Raw genomic sequence first — 13,436 nt, 5'->3', positions numbered from 1 at the left:
GCAGAGTAGAACACCTATTTAGGCGAGGTGCTGGCTAGCAGAGTAGAACACCTATTTAGGCGAGGTGCTGGCTAGCGGAGTAGAACACCTATTTAGGCAAGGTGCTGGCTAGCGGAGTAGAACACCTATTTAGGCAAGGTGCTGGCTAGCAGAGTAGAACACCTATTTAGGCAAGGTGCTGGCTAGCGGAGTAGAACACCTATTTAGGCAAGGTGCTGGCTAGCGGAGTAGAACACCTATTTAGGCAAGGTGCTGGCTAGCAGAGTAGAACACCTATTTAGGCAAGGTGCTGGCTAACGGAGTAGAACACCTATTTAGGCAAGGTGCTGGCTAGCGGAGTAGAACACCTATTTAGGCAAGGTGCTGGCTAGCGGAGTAGAACACCTATTTAGGCGAGGTGCTGGCTAGCAGAGTAGAACACAAAAATAAAGGAGAGCCTCACACTCTAGGAGCTCAAGTGCAATAATTTAATAACCTAATAAGCGGTCTTCATCAGGGTATAATGACCAACACTGCGGGGTGACTCGTTTATATAGTGTCAAAAGACACACGTGTCTGTAATCATGGCCGGGTGTGGCCTGATATGGCCGATCAAAGATCAAAGTCTACGTTGAGACTGAAGGGAGCAAGAGTCTTTAAATTAAAGATCCAGGCAGCCTCTCGTTTTAACAATAAATTGTAGAGGTCACCCCCTCTCCTAGGGAGGGTGACATGTTCGATGCCATTCAACAGAATTGGCTGTAGGGCAAACTGTTTAAGGGAAGTGAGTGACAACTATCAGCCCTCAATAAACTGTTACGATCAGTAGGTTTCCTGTAAAGATCAGTGTATAGAACATTATCTTCACACAGGATCAAAAGTAGTGGTCGACCGATTAATTAGGGCCGATTTCAAGTTTCAATAACAATCTGTAATCAGCATTTTTGGACACCGATAATGGACGATTACATTGCACTCCACGAGGAGACTGCGTGGCAGGCTGACTCCCTGTTATGCGAGTGCAGCAAGGAGCCAAGGTAAGGTGCTAGCTAGCATTAAATGTATCTTATAAAAAACAATCAAGCTTAACAATAACTAGCTAACTACAGATGGTGATGATATTACTAGTTTATCTAGCTTGTCCTGCGCTGCATTTAATCAATGCGGTGCCTGTTAATTTCATCATTGAATCACAGCCTACTTTGCCAAACGGGTGATTTAAAAAGCGCATTCAGGAAAAAAAGCACTGCGGTGCACCAATGTGTACCTAACCATAAACATCAACGCCTTTCTTAAAATCAATACACAAGTATATATTTTTAAACCTGCATATTTAGTTAATATTGCCTGCTAACATGAATTTCTTTTAACTAGGGAAATTGTGTCAATTCTCTTGCGTTCTGTGCAGAGTCAGGGTAATGTTATTTGCAAAAGTTTGGGCCGCCTGGCTCGTTGCAAACTAATATGCAAGAATTATACATGATTATGACATTATTATTACATTGAAGGTTGTGCAATCTAACAGCAATATTTATACTAATGGATGCCACCCGTTAGATAAAATACCGGAACGGTTCCGTATTTCACTGAAAGAATTAAAGTTTTGTTTTCGAAATGATAGGTCATTAATATGGTCAAATCCTGAAACTAAGGCTCATATTTCTGTGTGTTATTATATTATAATAAAGTCTACGATTTGATAGAACAGTCTGACTGAGCGGTGGTAAGCAGCAGCAGGCTTGTAAGCATTCATTAAAACAGCACTTTACTGCGTTTGCCAGCAGCTCCTCGCAATGCTCCTCATGCTATTTATGACTTCAAGCTTATTATCTCCCGAGGTTAGGCTGGCAATACTAAAGTACCTATTAGAACATCCAATAGTCAAAGGTTTATGAAATACAAATGGTATAGAGAAATAGTCCTATGTTCAATTTAGTTGAATTGAACCTTAAACGTCTTACCTGGGAATATTGAAGACTCATGTCTAAAGGAACCACCAGCTTTCATATATTCTCATGTTCTGAGCAAGGAACTTAAATGTTAGCTTTTTTTCCATGGCACATATTGCACTTTTACTTTCTTCTCTAACCCAGTTTTTGCATTATTTAAACTAAATTGAACATGTTTCATTATTTATTAGAGACTAAATTGATGTTATTGATGTATTATATTAAGTTATAATAAGTTTTCATTAATCATTCAGTAGTTGTAATTGTCATTATTTCAAATATAAATATATAAATATATATATATATATATTTATATTTGAAATAATGACAATTACAACTACTGAATGATATATATATATATAAATAGTCCGATTAATCCGCATCTGGTTTATTTGGTCCTCCAATAATCAGTATCGGCATTGAAAAATCATAATCGGTAGTCCTCTAATCAGAAGATCAAGAACTCTGATTTGACGTGTATCAGATTACACAGTCAATCTCAGATGCGTAGAACAGGAGTTAGGAAAAGCATGGAACACCTGGAGCTGTTTTGCATCACCCCTCCATAGAACAAAAATATAATCAATATACCGTTTCCAAATAATGATGTTTGGCAAGAAAACATCTGATTGAAAATGTTAGCATGTTTACCTGCCTACAATACCCACTGTAGTGTACGTAGACCGCAAGCCCATTGTAAGTAAATAGGGCTAGCGTTAACTGGCTAGCTACTACTGTTACCTACAGTTGAAGTCGGAAGTTTACATACACTTAGGTTGGAGTCATTAAAATCTGTTTTTCAACCACCCCACAAATTTCTTGTTAAACTATAGTTCGGCAAGTCGGTTAGGACATCTACTTTGTGCATGACACAAGTAAATGTTCCAACAATTGTTTACAGACTGATTATTTCACTATCACAATTCCAGTGGGTCAGAAATTTACATACACTAAGTTGACTTGCCTTTAAACAGCTTGGAAAATTCCAGAAAATGTCATGGCTTTACAAGCTTCTGATATCCAATTGACTAAAATGTAAATTTGCCTGTGGATGTATTTCAAGGCCTACCTTCAAACTCAGTGCCTCTTTGCTTGACATCATGGGAAAATCTAAAGACATCAGCCAAGTCCTCAGAAAAAAAAATTGTAGACCCCCACAAGCATGTTTCATCCTTGGGAGCAATTTCCAAACGCCTGAAGGTACCATATTAATCTGTACAAACAATAGTACGCAAGTATAAACACCATGGGACCACGCAGCCATCATACCGCTCAGGAAGGAGACGGTGTAACCCTAACCCTCAGGGGTCAGATTTAGAACTTCATTATTTAAAAACATAAAATACGGTCAAACACCTCCATAAAGTCAAAAAGGAGAAAATAGTGATTTCTCCCTACTAGGGGCATCATGACATAACATTTGCACACACACCACCTGAACCCAAAAATAAATTACATTTGGTAAACACTAACTCTGCCATCTGCCTCTGAAGTCATGGCAACCATGAATAACCATCATCACTAGGCCAGAGAGAGACAACAGATAAGGAAATATGGAGAGAGAAAGAGAGCGAAGGGGAGAAAGAGAGCGAGAGGGGAAGAGCATCAAAGCACGATCCCAGTAACAGTGACTTCTCCACAATACAAGAGTCAGCTTGTGTATGCTACACTGCCCTTCACACACACACCAAGTTGAACTTGGACAGGTAGGAGTGAATGGCAGACAAAACATGGGAGGCACACACACAGACCCAGGATACCACAGCTCTCTTCCACACACACAGGTAGTAAAAGATTCCTGAGTGTCCTCCACCTGCATGGGGCTCTCAGGTACAGTGCCTTGGCGTTTTTCCTATTTTGTTGCATTACAACCTGTAATTTAAATATATTTTTATTTGGATTTCATGTAATGGACAGACAAAATACAAAAAATTGGTGAAGTGAAAAAAATATACTTATTTAAAAACCTGAAAAATGGTGGGTGCATATGTATTCACTTCCTTTGCTATGAAGCCCCTAAATAAGAGCTGGTGCAACTAATTACCTTCAGAAGTCACATTATTTAAGTCCACCTGTGTGCAATATATACACACACACACACCTGTTCTGAAAGGCCCCAGAGTCTGCAACACCACTAAGCAAGGGGCAACACCACACAAGCGGCACCATGAAGACCAAGGAGCTCTCCAAACAGGTCAGGGACAAAGTTGTGGAGAAGTACAGATCAGTGTTGGGTTCAAAAAATTATCAGAAACTTTGAACATCCCACAGAGCACCATTAAATCCATTATTTAAAAAATTGAAATAATATGGCACCACAACAAACCTGCCAAGAGAGGACTGTCCACCAAAACTCACAGACCAGGCAAGGAGGGCATTAATCAGAGGCAACAAAAAGACCAAAGATAACCCTGAAGGAGCTGCAAAGCTCTACAGTGGAGATTGGATTATATGTCCAAAGGACCACTTTAAGCCGTACACTCCACAGAGCTGGGCTTTATGGAAGAGTGGCCGGGAAAAAAGCCATTGCTTAAAGAAAAAAATAAGCAAACACGTTTGGTGTTAGCCAAAAGGCATGTGGGAGACTCCCCAAACATATGGAAGAAAGTACTCTGGTCAAATGAAACTAAAATTGAGCTTTTTGGCCATCAAGAAAAACACTTTGTCTGGCGCAAACCCAACACCTCTCCTCACCCTGAGAGCACCATCCTCACAGTGAAGCATGGTGGTGGCAGAATCATCATGATGTGGGGCAGGAATGATGGATGGCACAAAATACAGAGATATTGAGGGAAACCTGTTTCAGTCTTCCAGAGATTAGAGACTGGGAAAGAGGTTCACCTTCCAGCAGGACAATGACCCTAAGCATACTGCTAAAGCAACACTCGAGTGGTTTAAAGGGAAACATTTAAATGTCTTGGAAAGGCCTAGTCAAAGCCCAGACCTCAATCCAATAGGCAATCTGTAGTCTGACTTAAAGATTGCTGTACACCAGCGGAACCCATCCAGCTTGAATGAGCTGGAGCAGTTTTTCCTTAAAGAATGGACAAAACTCCCAGTGGCTAGATGTGCCAAGCTAATAGAGACATACCCCAAGAGACTTGCAGCTGTAATTGCTGAGGTGGCTCTACAAAGTATCAGCTTCGGTGGGGTGAATAGTTATGCATGCTGAAGTTCAGTTTTATTGTCTTATTTCTTGTTTGTGTCACCAAAAATATTTAGCATCTTCAAAGTGGTAGGCACGTTGTGTAAATCAAATGATACAAACCCCCCAAAAATCTATTGTAATTTCAGATTGTAAGGCAACAAAATAGGAAAAATGCCAAGGAGGGTGAATACTTTTGCAAGACACTGTAGCAGAAGGGTTTATAAAACAAAGAGGACAGTTAGAAAAGGGAAACACAATCATCACATTCACTCAACCTGAACAGTCCCGTCTCGCTGAGCTGGGCGGACTAACTGTTTTCAACCAGTTTTCCACTTTCTTCAAACTCTGTTTTGTGAACTCATGAATATCTTGAAGTTAAAATAACACCAAGTGTGGTTTGGTTAGAGCCTAAGGGCAATTTCTCGAAATCCCTGAGGAACTTGAAGTTCTAGACCTGCTCCACAAGAGCACCGTCGTAGCGAATGGGGGCGAGCTCGGCCCTCCATTTCCTGTAGTCCACGATCAGCTCCTTTGTCTTGCTGACGTTGAAGGAAAGGTTGTTGTCATGGCACCACACTGACAGGTCACTGCCCTCCTCCCTGTAGGCTGTCTCATCATCGTCGGTGATCAGGCCAACCACTGTTGTGTCGTCTGCAAACGTATTGATGGTGTTAGAGTTATGTGTGGCTACGCAGTCGTGCGTGAACAGGGAATAACAGTAGGGGACTAAGCACGCAACCCTGAGGGGGCCCTGTGTTGAGGGTCAGTGTGGTGGATGTGTTGTTGCCTACCCTCACCACCTGGGAACGGCCCGTCAGGAAGTTCAAAATCCAGTTGGAGGGGTCCTTCGTTTAGTGATGAGCTAGGAGGGCACAATGTTGTTGAACGCTGAGCTGTAGTCAAGGAACAGCATACTCACTTAAGTGTTCCTTTTCTCCAGGTGGAAAAGGGCAGTGTGGAGTGCAACAGAGATTCCGTCATCTGTGGATCTGTTGGAGGGGTATGAGAATTGGAGTGATGGTGTTGATGTGAGCCATGACCAGCCTTTCAAAGCTACAGATGTGAGTGTTACGGGGCAATAATCATTTAGACAGGTTACCTTGGCGTTCTTGGGCACAGGGAATATGGTGGTCTGCTTGAAACATGTAGGTATTACAGACTGGGTCAGGGGGAGGTTGAAAATATCAGTGAAGATACTTGCCAGCTGGTCAACGCATGCTCTGAGTACACGTCCTGGTAATCCATCTTGCCCTGCGGTGAATGTTGAACTGTTTAACTTCTTATGGGCTGGTGGGACGGTAGCATCCCACCTGGCCAACATCGGTGAAATTGCAGAGCGCGAACTTCAAATTACAGTATTATAAATATTTAACTTAGATAAAATCACAAGTGTGATACATCAAAATAAAGCTTAACTTCTTGTTAATCCAGCCGCTGTGTCAGATTTCATAAAGACTGTACGGCGAAAGCATACCATGCGATTATCTGAGGACAGCGCCCCGCAAACAAACACATGAAAAACATATTTCAACCAGGCAGGTTCGACAGGAGTCAGAAACAGCGATATAAAAAATTCCTTACCTTTGATGATGATCTTCTGTTGCCACTCCAAAAGGTCCCAGTTACATCACAAAGGGTAATTTTGTTCGATAATGTCCTTGTTTATATCCATAAAAACTCTGTTTAGCTGGCGCGCTTCGGTCAATAATCCACCCAGTTTTCCGCCATCAAAATGCATACAAAATGAATCCCAAACGTTACTAATAAACTTTTCCAAACAAGTCAAACAACATTTACAATCAAACCTTAGGTACCCTAATAATTAAATAAACAATCAAATTTAAGACGGAGAATCGTTAGTGTCTTTACCGGAGACAAATACCAAAGAAAGCACACTCTTCCACACGCTTGGAAACACTACAGCCAAAATGGGAGCCACCTAAAAAAACTACAATTCCTGGCTCATTTTTCCAAAAACCAGCCTGGAACTCTTTCTAATAGACTGTTGACATCTAGTGGAAGCCGTAGGAACTGCAATCTGGGAGGACTTGGCCTTATAATAAAAGTGATAGCCATTAAAAATAGGCTGAAATGTTCTTTTTTTGGGATGGTTTGTCCTACGGGATTTCACCTGCCATATCAGTTCTGTTATACTCACAGACATAATTTTAACAGTTTTAGAAAATGTAGAATGTTTTCTATCCAAATCTACCGCTAACTCTGCGATGCCTTAGACTGCTGCGCCACTCCGGAGGCCCAAGGCCTTGTGAAAGTTAACCTGTTTAAAAGGTCTTACATCAACTCTCATGCTTAGTTCAGTGTTGCTAGCCTCGAAGTTTGCATAGAAGGTTTTTACCTTGTATGTTAGGCTTGTGTCACTGGACAGTTCGCGGCTGGGTTTTCCATTGTAATCCGTGATAGTTTGCAAGACCCGCCACATCGACTAACATCAGAGCCAGATAAAAATAGGATTCGATCTTGCGCTTGTATTAATGCGTTGCCTGTTTGACGGTTTGTCGGAGGGTGTTGCAGGATTCTAAGATTCTGGATTAGTGTCCCGATCCTTGAAAGCAGCATCTCTAGCCATAGCTCAGTGCGAATGTTGCCTGTAAACCATGGCTTCTGGTTGGGATATGTACGTACGGTCACTGTGGGTCACGTCTTCGATGCACATTTTAATATGGCTGGTGACTGATGTGGTAAACTCCTCAACATATTCCAGTCTGTGCTAGCGAAACAGTGATGTAGCTTAGCATCCGCTTCATCGGACCACTCCCGTATTGAGTGCGTCACTGGTACTTCCGGTTTGAGTTTTTGCTTGTAAGCAGGAATCGGGAGTTATGGTCAGATTTGCCAAATGGAGGGCAAGGGAGTGCTTTGTATGCATTTCTGTGTGTGGAGTATAGGTGATCTAAGTGGTGTCACATGCTGGTAGAAATTTGGTACAAACAGATTCCAGTTTTCCTGCATTAGTCACCAACCACTAAGAGCCGCATCTGGGTAAACAGACAGCTATGAAAAACATAGATGAAAAGTCTCTTGGTAAATGGTGTGGTTTACAGCTTATCGTGAGGTACTATAACTCAGGCGAGCAGAACTTCGAGACTTCCTTATTAGAGACGCACACACACTTCTCTGAGCTTCCCAGACACAACCGCTCTGTCCTGCCGACGTATAGAAATAACAGCTAGATTTATATCACCCATGTCCTTGTTCAGCCACGACTCACAACAACACAAGATATTACAGTTCAGATCACGTTGATAGGATAGTATTGACAGAGCTCATCCAGTTTATTCTCCAGTGATTGCACGTTCGCCAATAGAACGGAGGGTAGAGGCAATTTATCCAATCTCCGACATAGTCTCGCCAGGTATCCCGCACGCCAGCCTCTATAGCACCACCTCCTCTTTAATTGGAGTGTCAGGGATTTGGGCCTGGTCCACGATAATCAATGTGTCTTTCGACCTCTGACTCATTGAAGTAGAAGTCGTCATCCAAATCGAGGTTAGTGATAGCTGTTCTGATGTCCAGCAGCTCTTTTCGGTCATATGAAACAATGGCAGAAACATTATGTAGGAAAAAGTTAAGATCAGCGCAAAAAGATAAACAAAAGAGCACAATTGGTCTGGAGCCCATAAAACAGCCGCCATTCCCTCCGGTGCCATTATATTCAATTACCACGTTAACTTCTAGAATCTGTACATTCTGGAACACTACAAAATAATTATCATGATTATTTCTAACAGTTTCATCATGGACAACTAACTACACACTAAACAGAAAAGTAGATAGACTGTTGAATCTAAAAACTCTTATTGCCCCATGATAAATTAAATGAAGATGAAATGTCATCGGAGAAAGTGCTGCGATCATTTGTTGTTCTGTAATCAAATCAGCATCCAAAATGTCATCCACGGAAAGAAAACAGAGGAGCTTAATGGCTGACTATCTGTGCAGGTTACCTCAGGCTACACCTAAAAGGTCAATTTAATATTTATTTTTCCCTGTTTTCCTCATTGAGAAGAGCATGGAAAAAGGCCTCTGTACTGAATTGCCACTCGACATTCAGCTTTTTCAATAGAAAAAAAACATTTGTAAACAGAAAGGTCAATGGAAGAATCTATGTAAGAAGCCGGCTAGCTTTGAGTGGACTGTACTATAAAGTTATTGTCTAGTTCTCAGTAGCTATTTCATGGCGAAGAACAGAGTACAGTGTTTGTATGTGGGTGTGGGTTGCAGTGTGAAATCCCTGAATAAGCACTATCCCGTCAGCCCAGTATTTATCCTACCTCCACTCGGGGGGGTGGCGGGGGGGGTTACGTAACAAAGCGTGCCCTTTCACATTCCGCTGCCCAAGGAGAGGGACCCTTGACTGCTCTGGGAGACAGGGTGCCCTTGTGAGTCCCACTGGACAGGAAGGAAATAGGTGAGAGGAATCTGGCGGCAGTAGACCCTGTATATAGCTACTGACGATGGAACAGACCCTGTATAGAGCTACTGACGATGGAACAGACCCTGTATATAGCTTACTTTTCTTGTGTTTTTATTTCTATTTCTCATATGTTTTTGTTCTACTTTACTTTATAGCACTACTGATATTGATTACAGGAAAGAGCTTGCAAGAAAGGCATTTCACTGTACTTGTGCATGTGACAAAACTTGAAATTTCATCCCCTCTAAGCCCTAATCGAGCAGGACAAATGTCACCCCTAGACACTCATCTAAGGAGTCACCAACCCTCAGTGACTTCACATAGACCTAGACCTAATAAAGGACTGAATATGAAGGCCTATAGCAATAGGCCTACCTGAACCTGCTATTTTGAGCGAGAGAGCGAGAGAGAGAGAGAGAGAGAGATGAATCACAGCCCAAGCTATAATAGACAGTAGTGCTAAGGCCACATGCAGGCCTGGGGAGAGAACTAATCCACTCATATCACCATGGAGCCCTGGAATGCACAGCAGCTATGCAGCCAGGTTCTATGACCAGAGCAGTGGTGGAGGTTGGCACAGTTGGTTTGCATGACTAGATACTTTCCAATCCTGCCATTAAATGTCAGATATAAAAATATATATACAACTATGGCTGTGGATTGCTTTATCATGGTATTTTGAGGTTGCATGACATTTGGCCACTGACTGACTGTTTGAGATTCAGTGCCAGACATGTTGTGCCTTTGGCCAAAGGACCAAACAACAATGGACTATTTGAGTTGGCTTAAAAGATCAACAAAAAGCATAAACACTCACACAACCCATATTCCAGTGATGGTCAAGGAAGGCAGACTAACAGGTAGTATGACCCAAAGAGACATGTCCTCTCCCTGCTCTGTCCCTCGGTCCCTCTGTTTCAGGAAATAGCCCTCTTCTTCTTTCTCCTCGTCCTTGGCCAAACTCGCACTCTCCTCTCATGGACTAACGTTAGCATTTAACTCCAGGTAACTGGCAGCCGCATCTCAGCCGACGTGTTTGTGACTTGAAGGCGAGGAAATGGAGTGAGTGGAGAGGCGAAGTGTCCAGTCTGGAAAGAGGAAGAAGATAGGTTACTCAACATCGCCATCATCGTGTTGTCACTATTGGCTACTATGAAATCTGGACAGATGAGTTAGGTATGGGTGACTATACTCAACTGGTTTACAGTGTAAACATGCAAGATGATATTCACTTTTTCCGACACTTTCGCAGCAATATATTCATTATTCAGTTAGCGGTTTCATGCTAAATTGCCTATCAACTCTAGCCAAATGTTACAGGGAATAATGATAATATAGATTCTCAGCATCTCACCGTTTCCCTTTTGGAAAGATTCGTTTTTGCTCCCAACTTTCGTTTCACCTCACTCTCGAGCGCCTATAGCTGCAACAGCTCTGTCAAAAAGGCACCTTTTCACGAGGCAAATCTCTCCTGTATTTCTCACGAAAAATACCAACGAGTCAGTATATATGAGTTTTAAATATTTTGACAGTTTTAAGTCCCCCTTGTTCGTTTTTCTTCTTTGAATTGGACAATTAGTGTGTGTCTTTTCTGAGGGAACCGACGGTGTTTCGTGTATCTCCGTGGGGAGGTAGCTTTGTCAAAAATCATCAAAGCAGGCTTGCCAGCTGTTGAGCGCAACTCCTCCCCCATTGGGGGAGACTGGGTGCGTTCAATTTATCTAGCCCGGTTGGACAAGAGGTGCAGAAAACGACTAAATATCCAAATGGCCAAAAATGACGAACTCCGCTCACCGACGGTCTGGGGAACTAAATCAAGCGAACCTATTAGGTTTCTCGCGCCCCCACATGCATCGATGTTCGAGCCTGCAGTTTAGCTCTGATTTGTTTGTTTGTCTAATGCTTTGTTTGTTCGTTTGTTCCTGTTTTAAGAAAAATTATGGTTATCCTCATTATTCTGTGAATTTAGGTCACACTGTTGACAACAGTCTGTTACTCAGTGTATTAACTAGGCCTACATCCCAATAACCGTTTTCGGCACGGTCTTGTGGTATATTTTTGACACCATGGTGCATCTCAATAGTCTGCCTGGAAAGTAGAACTTATTGTCAAACCAAATAGGTGGCATGAAATAAACATAGCTCAGTAGAAGGTACACGATTGTGTCATGTACATTACATCTAAATCCGTAGAGAAACAATTTCAGCACTCATCCAGAGTGGGGAGGGCAGGTTCATAGTAATGGCTGGAACAGAATCAATCAAATCAAACTGTATTTGTCACATGAGCCGAATACCAGAAGTGTACACATTACCGTGAAACGCTTACTTTACAAGCACTTAACTAACAGTGCAGTTCAAGAAGAAGAACATATTTCCCAATTAGGCTAAAGTAAAAAGTAATAATAAAAAGTAACACAAGAAGAACAATAATAAGGCTATATACAAGGGGCACTGGCACCGAGTCAGTGTGCAGGGGTACAGGCTAGTTTAGGTAATCTGTATATGTAGGTGGGGGCGAAGTGACTATGCATAGGTAGCATACAAACAGTGAGTAGCAGCAGTGTACAAAGGGGGTTCAATGTAAATTGACTGGTGGCGATTTTTATGAATTGTTCAGCAGTCTAATGGCTTGGGGGTAGAAGCTGTTGAGGAGCCTTTTGGTCCTAGACTTGGTTCTCCGGTACCGCTTGCTGTGCGATAGAAAAGAAAACAGTCTATAAATTGGGTGACTGGAGTCTGACAAATTTACGGGCTTTCCTCTGACACCGCCTATTATATTGGTCCTGGATGGCAGGAAGCTTGTCCCCAGTGATATACTGGGCCGTTCGCACTACCCTCACCTTACGGTCAGATGTCGAGTAGTTGCCAACACAGGATGCTCTCGATGGTGCAGCTGTAGAACCTTTTGAGGATCTGGGGTCCCATGACAAATATTTTCAGTCTCCTGAGGGAGAAAAGGTTTTGTCATGTCCTCTTCATGACTGTCTTGCTGTGTTTGGACCATGATAGTTCGTTGGTGATGTGGACACCAAGGAACTTGAAATTCTCGACCCGCTCCACTACAGCCCGTTGATGTTAATGGGGGCCTGTTCGGCCCGCCATTTCCTGTAGTCCACGATCAGCTCATTTGTCTTGCTCACATTGAGGGAGAGGTTGTTGTCCTGGCACCACACTGCCAGTTCTCTGACCTCCTCCGTCAGCAAATGTATATATGGTGTTGGAGTCGTGTTTCGCCACACAGTTGTGGGTGAACAGGGAATACAGAAGGGGACTAAATACACACCCCTGAGGGGCCCCAGTGTTAAGGATCAGCGTGGCAAACTTATTGTTGCCTACTCTTACCACCTGGGTGTGGCTCGTCAGGAAGTCCATGATCCAGTTGCAGAGGGATGTGTTTAGTCCCAGAGTCCTTAGCTTAGTGATGAGCTTCGTGGGCACTATGGTGTTGAACACTGAGCTGTAGTCGATGAAGAGCATTCTCACATAGGTGTTCCTTTTGTTCAAGTGAGAAAGGGCGGTGTGGAGTGCGATTGAGATTGTGTCATCTGTGGATCTGTTGGGGCGGTATGCAAATTGGAGTGGGTCTAGGGTATCCAGGAGGATGCTGTTGATGTGAGCCATGACCAGCCTTTCAAAGCACTTCATGGCTACCGACGTGAGTGAAACGGGGCGGTAATCATTTAGGCAGGTTACCTTCGCTTCCTTGGGCACAGGGACTATGGTGGTCTGCTTGAAACATGTAGGTATTACAGACTCGGTCAGGGAGAGGTAGAAAATGTCAGTGAAGACACTTGACAGTTGGTCTGTGCATGCTTTGAGTGATTTCGAACTCATCAACACTTGTGTTTGATATGCTTCCATTCACTCCATTCAAGGTTTCCAAAACCGTATCGCAATCAACAATCAATTCCCTTCAGTTAATC

General features: G+C 42.8%; 1 protein-coding gene across 2 annotated transcripts in view; it reads right to left on the bottom strand.

Moving 5' to 3' along the window:
* The window catches only part of zgc:154058 (Frag1/DRAM/Sfk1 family protein), a 55,304-nt gene extending 44,107 nt beyond the window's left edge, over window positions 1-11,197 (bottom strand). Inside the window, exons 1-2 of one of the 2 annotated variants that reach the window (XR_004209864.1) lie at window positions 10,866-11,195; window positions 10,329-10,599 (exon numbers count right to left, since the gene is read on the bottom strand). Coding sequence is in view for 1 of the 2 variants with exons in the window: in XM_020471256.2 (XP_020326845.1) it covers window positions 10,329-10,393 (65 nt within the window). In the remaining variant the exon portion in view is untranslated. Of the gene's footprint in view, window positions 1-10,328; window positions 10,600-10,865 lie in introns of both variants that reach the window. The other variant, XM_020471256.2, reaches the window with a different exon arrangement.
* Window positions 11,198-13,436: the final 2,239 nt, after the last annotated feature.

This window comes from Oncorhynchus kisutch, linkage group LG4, assembly GCF_002021735.2.
Source record: "Oncorhynchus kisutch isolate 150728-3 linkage group LG4, Okis_V2, whole genome shotgun sequence".
NCBI classification, from domain to species: domain Eukaryota; kingdom Metazoa; phylum Chordata; class Actinopteri; order Salmoniformes; family Salmonidae; genus Oncorhynchus; species Oncorhynchus kisutch.
The sequence above is the reverse complement of the archived record's forward strand: the minus strand, read 5'-3'. Positions and strand labels throughout refer to the sequence as shown.